Raw genomic sequence first — 17,949 nt, 5'->3', positions numbered from 1 at the left:
AAGTTCAAGTCTTACCAACTATAATTGTCTATGATTAGGGGAATCTCTGACCTCCCTTTTTCTTTAAGCATTGACCTGTGTAGCTAAGCTAGCTTTACTTGTGAGAGGTCCTAGTTTATTAGTGTCTTTCAGTAAATTAAAAAAAAAAAAAAATTAAAGGTGCACATATTAAAAAAAAAATAATACTCCATCCGTCCCTTTATTACATGCCTATTTCTCATTTTGCACGGGAATTAAGAAAGTTAAAAATTCCTTAAAATTAATAATTGGGAGTATAAATATGTATGTAGGGTTAGAGAGAGATAGAGAGAATGAAAAAGTGGTTGGGAATTAGGAGAGAGAATGTATTTGGAATTGATGATAAAGTACAAAAAAAGAAAAAAAAAAAGGGTGACAAATCATCAAAAAGAGAATAATATTGTAAAAAAGTATCATCTATAAATAAAAACACGCACTTAATTTTAATCACTCCTAAAAAGAATATAGACATGTAATAAAAGGACGGAGGGTTATACAATCAAGGATCGATGAAATGGAATGACAGTTAAAAATCATTGGCAGGATGATGGAAGATTCAACCACCATATAAAGGAGTGAAAAATCTCTGATGGGTAGCAGTATTACACGTGTCAGAAGCCCACAAGCTTTCTCAAAAAACTTCAAGAAACAGGGGAAAAAAAATGATCCCAATCTTAGATCAATATTTCAAGTGCAAATTATAGAGGGCTGTATTTGATAATTTTCCTGAAAAATTAAAACAAATTTGTAAGATTTTTATTTTATATTTATTTTATATTGATTTTACGGTTATTATTTGCATTTTAATTACATTAAAAGTAACGTGTATCATTCTTTCAAAAAACAAGTAATGTATATCATCTTCATACAGATTAATTATGCAGATTTAATATTTTTAGGTTCATCGTTAAAGGTATGTTAATGTATGGAATATACTGCATGGTATTGCATTATGTCGTCTTATGTTGCAGGAATATTGTTAGATTTTGTATTTATTGATCTTCATGATCACATGTTGTTTTTGAAAGCAATGCATGTCTTAATTTTTATTCTTCTAAAGTTCTAGGAGTTTTGGTTAAGACAACGTTTCTAAATTATAGCTTTCATTTGCTAGAATAACCACATTTTAGATATGGCCTCGAACCAGCCTCGAGTAGGAGGATTACTTGTGCATGATGTTTGTTCTACATTATGAGGGAAATTCAGATTTTTCAAAGCTGATTATAAACTTATACCTTAAACTGATGTGTTTGTAATTTTTAGTTGTTCGCATTGTCTTGAAGCCCCCTATGTACTCGTACGACTTCATTTGCTTTTACTCCCCCCGGCCCTTAGTGTCCTTAGATTCTTACTAATGAAATCAATATGTTGTCTGTAGTTTGTGTTCTTTATGAATTGCGATGGACACACCAACCATCCCGTTTGAAGGCATAGCTAGAGATTTTAAGGGACGATTACCTTTCTATAGACATGATTGGCTTGGAGAAACTAGTATAAAGTAAGTTTTTTGACTCTTAATACCTCAGAACAAGATCCTCTTCAGTTATTTAAATGAAGTTTTCTGCTGTTCCTATCTCATTCTAGTAACGAGATGGTCCAGTAATTGGAAAGGATCCTCACCCCTTTTCCTCGAAAAAGAGGCTATAAGATGATTTATATCCCCTGGCTTGACAAATGCAGGATATTGGCTCCAACAACTTGTATATTTTTTGCGTCTGCTCTTCCTGTAATTGCATTTGGAGAGCAATTAAGTAGGGATACAGGTATGTTGCCTAGTGAACTATAGTCATTTGAAAAAAAACTCGATCTTTTGCATTTCATGTTGCTGAATTGGTAATATTCCTTTGTTGTTAGATGGAAGTTTAAGCACAGTGGAAACACTTATTTCAACGTCTATTTGTGGAATCATTTTCTCCATATTTGGAGGGCAGCCGCTGCTGATTTTAGGTGTGGCGGAACCTACGATAATCATGTACACTTACCTGTACAATATATCCAAAAAGAATGATAAAGTGGGGAAGGAGCTTTTCTTAGCTTGGGCAGCATGGTGAGCTAGAAACTTCTGACAGTTGAAATGGTTAAGCTTCAGTATCATGCTTGACTAAGTATATTACTGATTTATTTCTTCTGTTTTTTATAGGGTATGCATTTGGACATCCCTCTTCCTGTTCCTTCTTGCAATTTTTAATGCTTGCAATCTCATTAGTAGATTTACGAGGCTAGCTGGGGAGCTCTTTGGCATGTTGATTTCTGTTCTTTTTATGCAACAGGCGGTTGAGGTATGCATGGATGTAAACAAGAGGAATGTGCACGCGTAAGTAAATTAGTTTGAATTGATCATTTGATTGAATTGGCGTGTTTATTTGGCCAATGGCAGGGTTTGGTTGATGAATTTCGTGCACCTCATGGGAGAGAGCATAAGGAAAGGGGTGATGATTTCCTGATGATTTACGTGAATGGCTTGCTTGCTCTTGTCTTCTCCTTTGGGGTACTCTTTACTTCTTTGAAAAGCATAAAAGCGCGATCATGGCAATATGGCACAGGTATTCTGAGTTTCCTAAGGGGTTTGTCTAGTTTATTTTGAAGGCTTAAATTTGTCTCTAGGAACCTCAATTTTCGTCATGTGTTACAAAACCTCCCTTGATTTGTCACAGTAACAGTTGGTATATTTTGTCTTGTGAATAACAGGATGGTTTCGGAGCTTTATAGCAGATTATGGGGTTCCCTTCATGATCGTTGTATGGACAGCATTGTCATATGCTGTCCCTAGCAGACTGTCTTCTGATATACCCAGGCGGCTTGATATTCCATCCCCTTGGGACTCTGCCTCGCAATCCCATTGGACAGTTTTTAAGGCCAGTGCTCTTACAGAGATGATGTTATTAGCCTAAGTGACTGAGAACTATCTGCAGTATCCATCTTTTTGTTGATAATTGGATAAGTGCTGCAGATTTGATTAATTTACGTGAAATACTTTACAAAATAGAATTTTGGAATGCAGGATATGTCAAAGGTTCCCGTTCTCTACATCCTTGCTGCTTCTATACCTGCAGTGATGATTGCAGGACTTTATTTCTTTGATCACAGTGTCGCGTCTCAGATGGCTCAGCAGCAGGAGTTTAACCTTAAGAAACCTTCTGCTTTCCATTATGATCTTTTTTTACTTGGATTTACAGTAAGATTATTGATTTATTTCTAAGCATTTCCAATGCTCACTGTTTCCAAAAAAACACCTAGGCTGAATGATCTCTGTTACAATCGTCTTTATCAGACTTTGATCTGTGGGTTGCTAGGACTCCCTCCGTGTAATGGAGTCTTACCGCAAGCTCCTATGCACACAAAGAGCCTTGCTGTTCTGAGGAGGCAGGTTAGTGAGCATCTTGAGAGGAATAAGAAAGGTAAAAATAATCGGCTTCTAATATGATTTGAGTTCAGTTCTTATACATTCTGTTAATGGACCACAGTTGATCCGAAAGAAGATGATAGCCAAAGCTAAAGAATGCATACAGCAGGATGCTAGCAACACGGAACTCTATCAGAACTTGAAAGATGCCTTTTTAGAGACAGAACCTGTTCCTAATGTAGGTGTTTGGTCTCATGTATAAGTATGTTTTACAAAGTCAATTTAGAAAAATCTCGGTATGATTGAGAATAAATTATATCTTGCTGATATCGTACAACTTTTTATTGATAAGTAATGTCATTTCTCTTCTCGCAGGAGGCTGCTGTCTCTAGAGAACTAAGAGGATTAAAAGAGGCTGTGATGAGTCACAATGGGTATCTGAAGAAAATTGATCCAGCTAAGCAGATTGATGCTCACTTACCCATCAGGGTATCTGAACAGAGATGGAGCAACCTATTTTAATCCTTACTCGTTGGCCTCGCTGTTGGAGCAATTCCCATCATAAAAAAGATACCTACATCAGTTCTATGGGGATACTTTGCATTCATGTCACTTGATAGCCTTCCTGGAAATCAGTTTTGGGAAAGGTTGCCACTGCTATTTGTCACCCCAAGTCGTCGATACAAGTAAGTCTTCTTCGTGTTTAAATTTATAATATAGGTAAACATGGCAATTCAGTTTGTTTGGTTAACAAAATTTAATTTCTTGTGCTTATTTTTGGAATGGTGTTTGACAGAGTTTTTGAAGGAAACCATGCTTCATTTGTAGAGTCAGTGCCATTCAAGTATATCATGACATTTACAGTGTTCCAATTAGTATACTTCCTATTCTGCTTCGGAGTAACATGGATACCTATAGTCGGAATTTTGTTCCCATTGCCATTCATCTTTCTAATACCTATCAGAGAATATTTGCTTCCCAAGCTGTTTCCATCTGAGTATCTGCAAGAACTGGATGCTGCTGAGTACGAAGAAGTCATCGCTGTACCTCACTTGTCTATGAATACCAGAGATAAACGATCTATATATATAAATGTAAGTCCTTTCATCTAACGTTTTCTTACAATGTCATCTTACATATCTTCCCTGCTCAACATGGTTGTCAGAGCTAATGATTTTGGATTTCCCATCCACCTTTTTTTTGCAGGATTGTTTAGCTGAATACCAGGAAATGGTTCTCTCTCCAATGCCCAGCATACCAGCAACGGTATGTTTGCTGCTATGCTCATGCTCTCTTTAGTGACACATGATCATCCTTACTGAACTAATTCGGACTAAATTAGCCCCCTTTTGTTCACCCGAGTATAATACTTTCTGATTATGCATCATGAAGTGTTTTCTAATGAGCTCGACTTGATTAACAATATGCTTTCTGTAGTCTGAAGGCTTAATTTCTCAGAAACAGTAAAACAATACAACAGGACACACCCTCTTAGATCTATATTAAATTAGTCTCACCAACAGGATACACCGGCTTACATTCATATTTTGTGTGTAGAATTCATTAATGACACGGTGCATGACTTTGTGTAAAAACAGGAACCAGAACCAATTGATGTAAGCGATGATGGTAATAGGACTCTGTATGACGGGGAAGTATTTGATGCCATGACAACTCGAAGAGGCGAGCTGAAGCATAGAAGTATGAGTTCTCGTAGGTTCCGAGGAAACTCTTTTACTAGATATGAATAGTTACTCCTGTACCTATAATATAGTAAGATGTTCAGAAGTAGTTACTAATCCTAAAATATTAATGATTCGTGATCAAACTTCTTGGTATGCCCTTACAAACATCGCGACAGAAAACAGAATTAAAGTAACTACTGTAAAGGACGCATCAGTAAAATCATGTCAGTTCCTTAATAACAAGAGCTTAGGACAACCAGTTCCGAATATGATTATGAATTCTCAGTTTCAAACTTGTGGGGTTAATTCTGTCAAATTGGAATCAAAATAGAGCAATATCAAATGAATTGAGACCACAAGCAAAGAAGCAAAATTCTTTTGACATTTGAACTTGTAGATTACATTTCCAAAATCATCATACTATACATGATACAAGAACTGAAGTATAGAAAGGATAACTTTTCCTTTGCCTTATTCAGTTGAGCCGTTCCGAGAATTCCCTTACACATATCCCAATCTACGTAAGACTACACCAAAGAGGGTGTAAGTATGGAGTATAATTTTGTGAGCTAGAAACTGGAATTTGTACTTGTGAAAATGACAAATAAAAAATGGAAAAAATTACAAAAACATGTAAGCAGAACAAATCTATGCTATAGGTATTTCCCGTTTCTAAAAATATACAGCGCTCCAAATCCACAAAGCCATCCCTGGTAATGATCGGGAACACCAATTTAATCTTGGCATGTAGTAATATAGTCCTATTCTTGTATAGGCCAATTTTATAAGGCCTTTTGATTTCTGCTGGCTTTGCCAGGGGAATCTTCAATCAACTACTGGCCAGGATTATGAATGCTGCGATGGTCATGGTTTCTAGAGAAGATTATGTTAATGGAAAGCTTACCGACAATGAGCTTTCAAGGAATTTGTTTTTACGAACAGATGAGTGAGAGTTGATCACCATCTCTTATAAGATCAATTTCATCAATTTCAGCACCTTCTAGAGTGACTACTTTCGTACAATGACATCCAAATTTTTTGCTTCCGGTTTCAAGCAGTTCTTGCAGAGTCTTTGGCAACATTACAAGCTTTGTAGTCTCACTTTTCTCCGGGCATCTAAGAATTACTCTAGCTACTTGGTTCCCCAACATACTTGAGAAACCATTGAGATCAGTAGATTCACCTGCAAGTTTTAGAAGTTTGTGATTAGTAACACAGACAGAAAACAATCAAATGAGCTCAATGTGTACATTCTGAATCTCTGATCATATCAATTATCACAAGTCCTCTTTTATAAGCAGTTGACATAAAGACAAGAACTATCTGTAACTCGTTTTTTTACAAAGAAATCCATAAAATGCAGAATTTTTCATTCTTATGATTATTAGTTCATGGCTAATTTGGTATAAGGTGATTGGCCAGTGATGCACTAAGTTGACAGAGTACTGAGGCCCAATTCACTTCAACTAATTAATAATAAGCTCCAGTTTAAATCATTTACTCATTTATTACAGTATCAGTTTTATTAAGCAAAATCTAGTTCTGATTGCTGCATACTAATTTTTTTTGTTTAAAAAGAGCCTAAGTGGTTAAGCAGCTAAAGATAAAACTCATGTATTATTAGCCTATATAATAAGCTGAAAAAATTCAAAGCTGGATACCAAAAACTATAAATATATACAGAAGTTTGATTCAACCAATGCTCACCTCTAGTGGCAGCAGAGACAAAACCAAATAGCGAGTTTTGAAATGTGTCAACCTGACGCCTAGGGTGATTATCAACCTGCGTCATTTGAATTGTGTTTGGAGGAACATCTATTGTACCAGTACTCGGATACTTCATGATCCGAGCAGAAGGACCAGCTCCCTTATCAGGAAATCTTACAGTTGATTCTAGGCTAGCCGCCTTTTTCTTAGATTCAAATAATGCCTTTATATCTTCTTTCCCTTGAAAATCTGCCAAACTTCTTGGTGTCCATCCATCCTCATCATACTTGTCAATGTCTGCCCCTAGCTCTAAAAGGAACTTGACAGCTTTAATGTCTCCATTAGAAACTGCAGCATGAAGTGGTGTAGATCCGTCGCTCCAGGGCAATGTCAGATCTCCACCATGACGAACAATAACCTTTAGCAAATCCAGGTCACCCTCCTCTAATGCATGGCAAGCATATCTATATACATCACCCAAAGCTAGATTAGAACCACGGTCTTTGAGTAGCTTGATCATGGAGTCATTCTTCGACACTAGTGCATCCCAAAGGGGAATGCTCCCTTCAGAGTCTGTTTTAAAATAAAAATTGTATATGGTGGCTCGTCAGAAGTTTGATTTATAACAATAAAATTAGACTAAAAAAAGTGACTTTCAAAAAAAAAAAAAAAAAAAAAAAAAAAAGGAATCTCAATTGAGCATTAGGTGTGCATATTCTGGTCCACAACAGAAAATGGAGAGGAACAAAAGGCTCATGTTGTGCCAGACCAAATGTTTGTTTTTCCTTGTTGAAAAATATTTAGATTTGCACTTCATATACTCATTCATTTATTTCTTTGTATTTTTTTTAGTTACAATCACAATATATAGTTTAAATTCTACAAGAAACCTTAGAATGACAGGAGAAAAAAATTGTGAAAATAACATAACTGCCCAATCCTCCAATTTCTGGTCTAGTGTTTCTTAATGGACAACTATCCCTGCAAATCTCTACAGTTTATTAGAACATCCTCAATGCATCTATTAAGAAAAGAAGAATACAAATGGAAAGACCAACACCACCAACTATTCTAAGTCAAGTTATACAGAATCGGCCAATATTTAGTTCAATGGGCCAGTGGGCCACTGTTCCAAAGTACAACAGAGAATCAAAGAACACAGAAGATGCTTGAAATGAAGATTGCCAAGTGTTGTTTCACATATACCTTTGATGTTTGGTTCTGCTCCATGTGCAAAAAGGATATTTGCAATACTTTCGTTTCCCTTGGCAGCAGCGATGTGCTGGTGTATACATTATCAAAAAAGGATAGTGAGTGATACAAAAAGGGTAAAAAAGAAAAATTCGTAGATCAACCACAAAAACTTAGTATTGACACTGTGTGCAATGTCATGAGCTAAGTGCACTGCATACCAGGGCAGTGCGGCCATTCATGTCTCTCTCATCAGGATGACAGCCTCGTTTCAGCAAGTGTTGCAACAATGGCTCATCATCTCTTGCAGCCGCAAAACATAAACTAAGAGGCAAATCCATTTGACCTTGAGCAAGCATTTTCTCAACATCTACAAGAACAGCTTGCATAATTGGATCCTCCTGATTTTTTAAATGCTGCAACAACAAGCAAACATAAAACTAATGATAATAAAATTGACTTTCTAATGTAGTGAAAACTTCACTACTTTTTCTAACTTTCGGAATTTCATAAACAAAATCAAAATAGGCTTGTTAAACTGTCATTAATTCCTATTTACTGTGATTATTGTGAATTATCAACTAATTGTCGCATATTAGATCACATGTCAATTAAAAAAATTGTTGCATATTAGATGACATGTCAATTAAAAACAACCTCCCAATTAAACAAAGTGTAAAGCTGTTTATATAATAAATTATAAATTCATAAGCACAAAAACCTCTAGAAAATCTGGAATGCAATATTGTAACCATCATACTGAGCCACTTGTATTATATATTTAACCCATCGTCCTAAGCTCCTACCGCCGAGACCCTAATTTTCATAATTTAATAATCTTGTGCTTAAATATATTAATAGTAAAAAACAACTCAAAAACACAAACCTCGAGGAGGTTATTCATGATAATAGCTCCATCTCCAACATTAGCTTGGACAAGATTCAAAAGGGCAGTTCGATTTAGACGCAGTAGCTGACACAATCTCTTGGTGCGCACAGTAAAGAGCTGCGGTCTGTAGCAAAGAACACCTATCTCCCCACATACATCTCCAGCTTTAACCTCCTTAACAACCTGTAAATAAAAGTCTTCAATTAAAAACAGTAGGCATTACACAGAGTCTACCACTCTACCAGCATCACTTAAAGATAATTTGCAATATTAAATATCAAAAGCTTGCCTGTTCAACTCCAAGTTTCTGCACAATAAACTCCTGCAAGAAAAGACGCAGTCAAATGCCAGAAAGTCTACATTATTTACTTCAGAAAGAAAATGAGTTTACAAGACAATAACTATTTACAGTAACTTTTTTGGGATCTATATTTTGTTCCAACATTAAAAGAGCTACAGAAATCCAAATCACTTTCTCATGCTCAAAATCCTGATTAAACATACTAGTGCAAATGGACTGCATGGAACTTTTGTTTTGTTTTGTTTTTAAATTAAATGGGTCTAGAGGAATAAAGAACTACTGTTCCAGGTAGATAGGTTTAGAACCTCTGAACCTGTCTTGGAGAAAGCTTGCTTAGTGTTACCAGTTATATGCATTATAAATGAGAGTTCATTCTCACCATTGTGCCATGGACTAGCACATAAAGATCTGTAGGGGCTTCATTTTGTAAAATCACGTCTTCTTTGGGAGGGAAGTACTCAGCTTTCATCTCTGAAACCTTAATTAGATAGGAAAGAAAATACACAGTTAGCAGCAAAATTAAAAGAGACAAGAATGAAAATTACCCCCTAAAAAAAAAAAAAAAAAAAAAAAAACTCAAACATACAATGATACAAGTATTTTAAATTAACATGACAAAGTACAAAGTCAGAAAAGGACATCTCTAGTTTATAGGACAAAAACCCTGTCTTTTGATATTACATATAGAGGAAATTCAGGCTAGCAACAAGAAGGGATTGTAAGGAAGCAGAAACATACCAGCTGGAAAAGCAGGTCATTTGATACTCCGCGAAATAAGTACACCTTATCAAGCAGAGAATAGAAGAGATAATGTGAAACACTTGATTTAATGGCCTTAGGAAGGGATTCGAGAACCTCTTGCTGTTGCAACCCTTCTGAATCAGCTCTGTATTTCAAACACAAGTGAGAGATCATTTGATCTTGGAGGCGAACAGGAAGCCTATTCCTTTGAGCAAAATTTGAAGCAGCTTGTATTTTGTCCCTCTATGAGTACACAAAACCAAAAATATATAACTAGTTAGCAGCACAATCAAAATATGAATGCATTGCTATAACCATTGAGTTAACGAATAAGGAAAATGCAACATCAGGTATTTGATTACTGTTTGCTTCAAATAAATTTCTAAAGACCAACCTTGAAAGAAACCAAACAAGAAAGCAAGCAAGACTACAAGAGCAGTGAGAGAACAAGGTAGCAAAGTGCACACTTACAAAATTTCTAGTTCGGCTAGTCCCATGAACCACCAAGTTTGTCATATTTCCTATCAAATATGCAGTCAATCCAAGATTGAAGAGCATAAAGAAAATGTCGAAGACCATCTCCCTTATATTAACAGGGTGCAAATCACCATAACCCACTGTTGTGAGAGTGGTTATTGACCAATAAATTGATGTCACATAAAGTAGCCACAAATTTGCAGTCTGAAAGTTCTGAAATGAAAGAGCAATCCAAGTCTTTTTCGGGTCAGGATAATGGGCTGCAAGGAAAAAGTAGAAGCAGGCAGCACAGTGAACCGAAAAAAGAGTCACCTGCAAATGAAAAAGTTTTATAAAATATTAAGCTGGATAAAAATGAAATCTATCAACACCAATTCACTTTGAACTTCTAAATTATACTCACGCAAATTAGCTTTATGCATCGGATCCAAAAGTAGTTGATATTTCGATCTTTCTCCAATCTGTATATGAAGGTGGCTAACATAAGTGTGTAGAAAGTTTGGTAATGTAATTTCCGTACTCCAAGTTACAAAGCCAAGAATTTACCTGGAGAACATCTTACTGACTCTACGAAGACGCCAAAGACGTAACATATTGAAGAGGCCATAGGCATGAATGCTGTCAGGGATGATTTTATCAACAAGTTCAGAAGGGACAGTTGATATGAAATCGAACAAAAACCAGGTTCTTATATACTTCCAAGCAATCAACCTTCGGTCATCAACCAGGAGATACGTTTGTGGATCTTGATATGCGACGAAGAAGGTCAAAATGATATCAATAGCAAAAAATCCATTAACAATATTATCGAGAATAGCTAGGCTTTTGATTGGTTTGTCAAGGAATCCAAATTCGAATGGAGACACCCATGATGTATAAAAGACCAAAATTACCAGAAACATTTCCCATATTCTGCACAAAAAAACATTGTCAGGATATATATAAGTATGCAAAATAATAGAACCTTAATAAAATGCTACATTACTGGAACAAATCTTTGTTTCATGCCTTGTGAAAGAAGGAAAATCGATTCCAGATGCAAGCAAATCAATTCATGGTGCATATAGGCAGTGTCATGGGTGGTGGTCCAATAGTACCCCAGATGAAAATAAAAATCTATAGAAGATTGTTTCTTGCCTTTTTTCCCTCGCTTTACAATATCATTTCTTGCTTCTTAAAACTCCAAAAAGTATTTTAAATTGACACATTGATAAGTTTCCATGAGAAGTCACAAAATCCAACAAATACTGGTGATCACAACAAGCCAAGTTCAACTAGCCTTTTGATCAACTTAACTGGACTTGTTAATTATGCTCAACTCAAGTTTGAAACAAGCTTAAACCAAATCAACTTCAGGCAGATCAAGGGTTGGATTGACTCATTAAATTATTCTAAATTACATAAAGTTACTGTAAAATCCAAAAGACTATATTGTTAAAAACAGGGGTGAAGGGGACTGGATACCTAGTCCAAAATGTACAAACCAGTCCCAGAACCATTTCTATCAGCCGAAGTCTAGTTCATAATGAGCTCGTCGAGATTTTAAAAGTTTTTTTTTCCTACACTTATTGCTATGTACTCTTTCACTTTATTTAAATTGAAATGTAACAATATTGATGTAACAAACTTACTCTTTTTAAACTTAACTTCGTCTTACTTTCTAATGCTCTTCTGATTTACCCCATAAACTGCACCCATCTTCCTTTATACTCCCTCCATTTCTTTTATTTGTCTTGTTTGCTATTTTTTTTTTTTTTTCACAGTTCTCAATGCAATATTGTACTGTAATAGCAATATTTCTAAAATTCTAAGTATGCATTACAAAAATTATAAAAATTATATACTGCGTATTTGGAAACTATAAATTGAGAAGAATCTAACTAGAATTCACATAACTACACTTTGAAGCATATGTATTCCGAAAAAAAAAAAAAAAAAAAAAAAACCTGATTCCATTTATCTTTAACAAACAAATACTCAATTTAAAAATCCATCAAAGCAATTAAACGGCCCATGAAGCAAATCAGGGTCTCAAAAACCGCAAAAAATACATTGTCTAAGCAACTAAATAAATGATATAAAAGGGGATTAAAATACTACCTCCGTTTAATATTATTTGCAACGATTAGACATTTTTCCTCTCTACTCTACTTTATGTCAAATCGTTACAAATACTATGAAACGGAGGTAGTACAAGTCTTGGTCCTGTCTTAGTATAGTCTCTAGTTGACTTGCCAAAACTAATCCAACCCTAATCACTCGACCCATAACTAAACCATACTTGAAATTGGGAAACACGATTGTAACCCGAACAAAAAATTGATCAGCTGCCTTGAACTGACAATTTTGATGACTATCATTGAATATCTATAATAACATACTTTGACAAGTATTAAAAAGCATACATTAAGTTTATAGTTTCAACCACTAAACTGAAAATACATTGACCCAGCCCTTAGCCCCTTACCAAACCCAACTCGGATATTTCTAGCACCCGAGTATGACCACATCACCTAGACTAACTGACTCAAAAAACCCAGTTCAATTGACCGCTTTACTTCATTTTCTAGCTTATTAGTTGACCATTATTTTCTGTTTTGGACCTGAAATTGAAACAGGTTTAACCATTTTCAGAGGTTCAAACCCTGATACTAATTTTTTGGTTACCCCTACACAACTCAGAGTTTTTTTTTTTTTTTGACAGGAGTTCATAACTTTATTTAGCTACATACATTAAAATCCCAAATTATAAGCATAATTCATAACATCAACCATAATTAAAAGCCATAAACCACACAAAAATTAAAACCCACCAAAAAAAATTCAATTCCAAACAACCTAAACAAATGTAGTACTTCATAAAATCACTCTAAAAACCCAGATCAATTCTAACACATTACATGCAAAAATCAACACAAATGCTCAAAAAATTCAAAACCAAGATGAAATTTCATACTAAAATCAACAAAACTATACAAAGAAATAAGATTAAGATTAAAGATTAAACCTATAACGATGATTAAAGGGTGAAACAGTAGAACGGTGGAGAAAAACACCACGACTGCTACGAGCTCCAAGTGAAGGAAGAACACCATTAGAAAGACTGTAATGGCTTGAACCATCAATTGAAGTTGGGTCAATTTCAACTTCCTTAAGATTTTTACCACAAATTGGAGTATTAAACCATGTTTTCATCTCTCAATTTAGCAAATTTCTCTCTCCTCTGTTTTTTTTTTTTTTTTTTTTTTGGCCTAATTCCCCTGTTTTCTGCTGTTTTGCTACTGAGTTCAGTGGATTCATTTTTCTGGCATTGTTTTTTAAGGAAAAGTAGAGAATTATTTTTTTGTCTTAAATCTGAAAATATTTTTTTTGTTTTATTCTTAAAATAACCTTAATGGGGGTATTAAAGGCTGCCTTTTTAAGAAATAATAAAAAAAAAAAAAAAAATTAAAAAATGGGGTATCAATTTTTTGACTTGGGGTCTAATGGGCGGCTATCTTAGTTGAAATGAAATTATGAGGAATCTCGGAATAATGGCATCGATCAACTTCCATGCTGCTGCCATTAAGCCCAATTTATTTGGGTAATGATTCGATTCTAAACTCGAAAACATAATGTACGTAGAATTTATTTAAAATCACGTGTTTTTCGTTATAATAAGTAATGATATGAAGAATCTAATTTGAGTTATTGTCAATGTGTGAAATTTAACTTTTATGTTAATTTGTACGGAGTAGTTCTTACTGATATAACTACTCGTTGATAATTAGAGGAAAAAAAAATGATTATTATAAAAATAAATAAAAAATACATGCCTATTAATTAATTAAGCAAGTATAAAAAATGTATTTGTAATTGATTAGAACTTGGTTGTCCAAAAAAAAAAAAAATTGAACTTGGGAGTATTGTGGAAATATTGAAACAATTAATGTTTGGTGAGAAGTGTCTTTCCTCTTATTAGAAAAATCTGTAGTGTAATTGACATAGGCCAATTAAGGACTGGCATATGAGTTGAACTAGATCCCAAATTTTGGAGTTTGTGATGAGCTATTAATACTCTTATCTTTTGGGTTGATTTTTCGTAATATTAAATGACACCGTTGCTCAATCTCTACTTCTAGTAAAGTAACATGAAAGGATTTATTATTTGATAAGGTAGATTGAATTGAAACCAAATCTAGTAAAGGGTGTGCGCTTGAATGGGTTCATCATATACATTGATTGTGAAGCCATGTCGAAGGTTAACGAACTCTTTTATAAAAAGTAATGTAACGTACGGAGTACTAAATTTTGTACTTCTTTGATTTTCTTTTACTTATGATACAAATTTAGGATGTGTATTTTAGGATGTATTTAGAGAAGGTAAACGAGCGACATTATCAAAATAATTTTAAGATCGAGTTAGGTATTGTGCATATAAATTAATATATTGTTATGTATTTAGAGAAGGTAAATGAGCGACATTATCAAAAAATGTTTTAAGTCATGTGGTTGTGTTGTAAGTAAAGGAAAATGGATAAAGAGTGTGTTAAAGATTAGATGGTTTCAAAAAAAAAAAAGATTAGATTTTTTTTTTTTAAAAGTACATTGAATGTTTTATTCATCTTCAATTTTCATTTGACAGATCTAAAATCACGAGAAAATTCCAAGTCCTAATCATGTGGTTTTTTATTTGACCCATTAATTATGTGTATTATTTACGCAACACAATATAGTGAATTGAATATACAAGAAGTTGTTTATTTTGTGCTGGTAATTGGTTGATGAATTAAAAAAAAAATGGAAAATTGAATTTCTTAGAAATTAGATGCATTCATGTCAAAGTAGAAATGTATACATGCAACGTAACCCAAAAAAAATTTGGCATTCATAAGTACATAAATTTCGTAGACATTGGGACTTGAAAGTATTTTTATCAAGATGGCTAGTAGAGGAGGTAGTCCTAATACATAACAGGCTTTTTGTAAAACATGTTTTGATTGTTCAAGGAATTGAACCCATGATCTCACAAATAATAATAGAGTTCTAAAACACTACACCGCCTTTATATTTTTATAACAATTGTGAAACTAATATTTATATATCCTAAAATTGGGCCTCTTAAAATTTGGTATGATAATAAAACAATTATCTATCTTTCTATAATAAATGGTGATTAAGTTTGAATACAAAACCTATTGTTACAAATTTACCCAATAATTTCTATACGAGGATCATATTTGTAATAATAGCGTCTTGTAATTTTAAAAAAATAACTTTTTAAATGACTACTTTTGTGAGTCATTGTAACTCTGCAAGCATGTGATCATATCTTAATTCCCCTCTCTCTTTGATATATCTTATGTATAAGGTGTTTCTATGATGATGAGATGCCCTTATGATCTTATAATTAGGAATAATTTTCACGCTAGTCAAATGATTCATACTCAAACTCATCAATTAAACCTCAATTTAGACTTCTAATCCAAAATAAAATTCCTACCCAATACTCAAAACACCCAAGCTTTTGTGTTGAAATATATGTAATGTTCCAACCTAAACAAGCCGGACGATACATGATCAACTCAATGCAATTAGCTAGTGTTCGTACATCTATCATTTTGCATGTCAAATGTCATACACACATAAATGCAAAAAATAGCTAGAAAGTGCAAAGTAAAAATTACGAATCACAAAAACGACGACGACAACAACAACAGCAAAGAGGTACCTATAACGGGGATCAAAAGGGGCAACAATGAAGCGGCCAAGGGCGTTACCGCGATTGCTACGTGCACCAAGAGAAGGAAGAATGCCATTCGAATAATGGCTTGTTCCATCTATTGAAGTTGGAGCAACATCACTTAGTTTATCTGCACATACTGAACTCTTCCAAAAATTGTTCATTTTTCTCCCAAAATCTATTCTATATATTATTGTTATCTACTTTTAATTATCTCCTTTCTTTTTCCCAATATTTCTCTCCCATTGTTCATTTATATATCTAGTGGTTTTCTATATAATACAGCTAATTTCTTTTTAAATTTGTAAGATAAGTAACTAACTCAGATCATCTTAACTTAAAAAATAAAAAAGGGGAGGTTTTTCTGATAAACTATTGTAAATGATTGAGTTGACTTCCCCCAGACAGGTAGGTGTTAACTGCTGCTAAGTCGAGCTACAAAGAAATTATTTACATAATGTAAGATTATTAGCAACACGTAATTATTAGTTTCTCTGTCCCCTATTTATTTGTTTGCCCCATTGCGTTTAGTGAGCCGTATTTTAAAACTTTGAACACATATTATCACAGTCATGTTGGATTTTGCTCGATTTGTTTCCACATCTAAGGGCCTGATTTGATTTGTTGAACTGAGCTGAACTGAATATTTTATTAGAAAAGGAAATTAGGAACTGAACTGAACTGAAAATAAGCTGAAGAGAACATGCCCTAACTATTAAGAGCTAAGAAGGGAAACTTACAAGAACGTAACTGTTCTTAAAGAGTTACTTTTTATTAATGTTGAAAATTAAATTATACCTATATTACATTTCAAGTGAAAGTTAAACTCGGCTATCAAAATAAAAAAAAAAAAATTTTAAAAACAAATTAAACTCAATGTCAAACAAATTAAACATTCAGCTCACAACCAACTCGTTTGATTAATACCCATAAGACAACTTATTAATATACTTCGTATTTTTTTTGAGGCGATGTACAAAGTTGTCTAAACTTCAACAAGAGGTAGTCAAGAGCATTTGTCTAATTAATACTCTAATTAGGTCCATGGGAGCAACTTATATGTATTCTTGTCTTACGTTAATTTTTGGGTTTTGCATTGTACAATAATAAAACCTTAAAAATTAAAATAACGATGATTAATTAGGAGCATAATTATTAGATTATGGAAGCTATGTGTGCTAATAATAATACTTGAAAGAGCATTAGCAATGTCCAATACTTTATAAGTGCGTGCCAATCTAATGAAGATGGTAAGTAGTACTGATTCAAAGATTTTACAAAATTTTCAATGCTTCGAAGTAGATTCTGTGTGCTGTGTTGAAAAGGTGTAGTTTTGTGCTCCCCACTTTTTGCCCCTTAAAATTAAATAATCTTATCTATATTTCACGATTTTGTACATATTCTAAATTGTTTTAATAAAATAAGATGTAATTTGACTAAATAATTCACTATTATATTTGGAAATTGATAATCTACCAAGAAGTCCAAGATTGAATAGTCTTGCTAAAAATAATTGATAGAGTATGAAATACATCAGATTAAGTTTTTAGTTGAGTTGGTCCATTAACATGATATTAAGAGTCAACGTGACACAAAGGTCACCGGTTCAAATCTTATCCACCCTTTTTTTGTAAAGTGGAAGCTTAAGTTTGGTGTATTTTATAAAAATCATTTGTAAAAGAAACAGAGGTAATACCTTTTTTTCTTCAAACACTTCTCATTTCATGTTTACTAATGTATCATTTCAACCGTGAATATCTTTATTTAATTTTCAATATACATTTAAAAAAAATGAGTATTACGAAAATGTAAAATGTGATGAATCTAATAAGATCCCAGCGTGTAAAATTGAGATTTTGTAGGAGCTAAAAAGAG

General features: G+C 33.8%; 1 protein-coding gene and 1 pseudogene across 1 annotated transcript; one reads left to right on the top strand and one right to left on the bottom strand.

The window, feature by feature from the left end:
- The first annotated feature begins 1,418 nt into the window (after positions 1-1,418).
- On the top strand, positions 1,419-5,112 carry LOC145583802 (putative boron transporter 6; annotated as a pseudogene).
- A 316-nt stretch (positions 5,113-5,428) lies between these two features.
- Positions 5,429-16,238, bottom strand: LOC145584763 (potassium channel AKT1-like). The gene is made up of 12 exons (XM_081641558.1): positions 16,063-16,238; positions 10,899-11,264; positions 10,756-10,813; positions 10,347-10,664; positions 9,873-10,118; positions 9,514-9,612; positions 9,123-9,155; positions 8,831-9,016; positions 8,166-8,360; positions 7,960-8,035; positions 6,754-7,326; positions 5,429-6,229 (listed from the first exon to the last, which is right to left on the bottom strand). The coding sequence occupies exons 1-12, from the start codon at positions 16,236-16,238 to the stop codon at positions 5,979-5,981; spliced, it is 2,577 nt and encodes an 858-aa protein (XP_081497684.1). The 3' UTR covers positions 5,429-5,978.
- Between the last annotated feature and the right edge of the window lie 1,711 nt (positions 16,239-17,949).

The sequence above is a fragment of the Chenopodium album genome, chromosome 16 (assembly GCF_948465745.1).
Source record: "Chenopodium album chromosome 16, dcCheAlbu1.1, whole genome shotgun sequence".
NCBI classification, from domain to species: domain Eukaryota; kingdom Viridiplantae; phylum Streptophyta; class Magnoliopsida; order Caryophyllales; family Amaranthaceae; genus Chenopodium; species Chenopodium album.
This window is presented reverse-complemented; position numbering and strand designations above follow the sequence as displayed.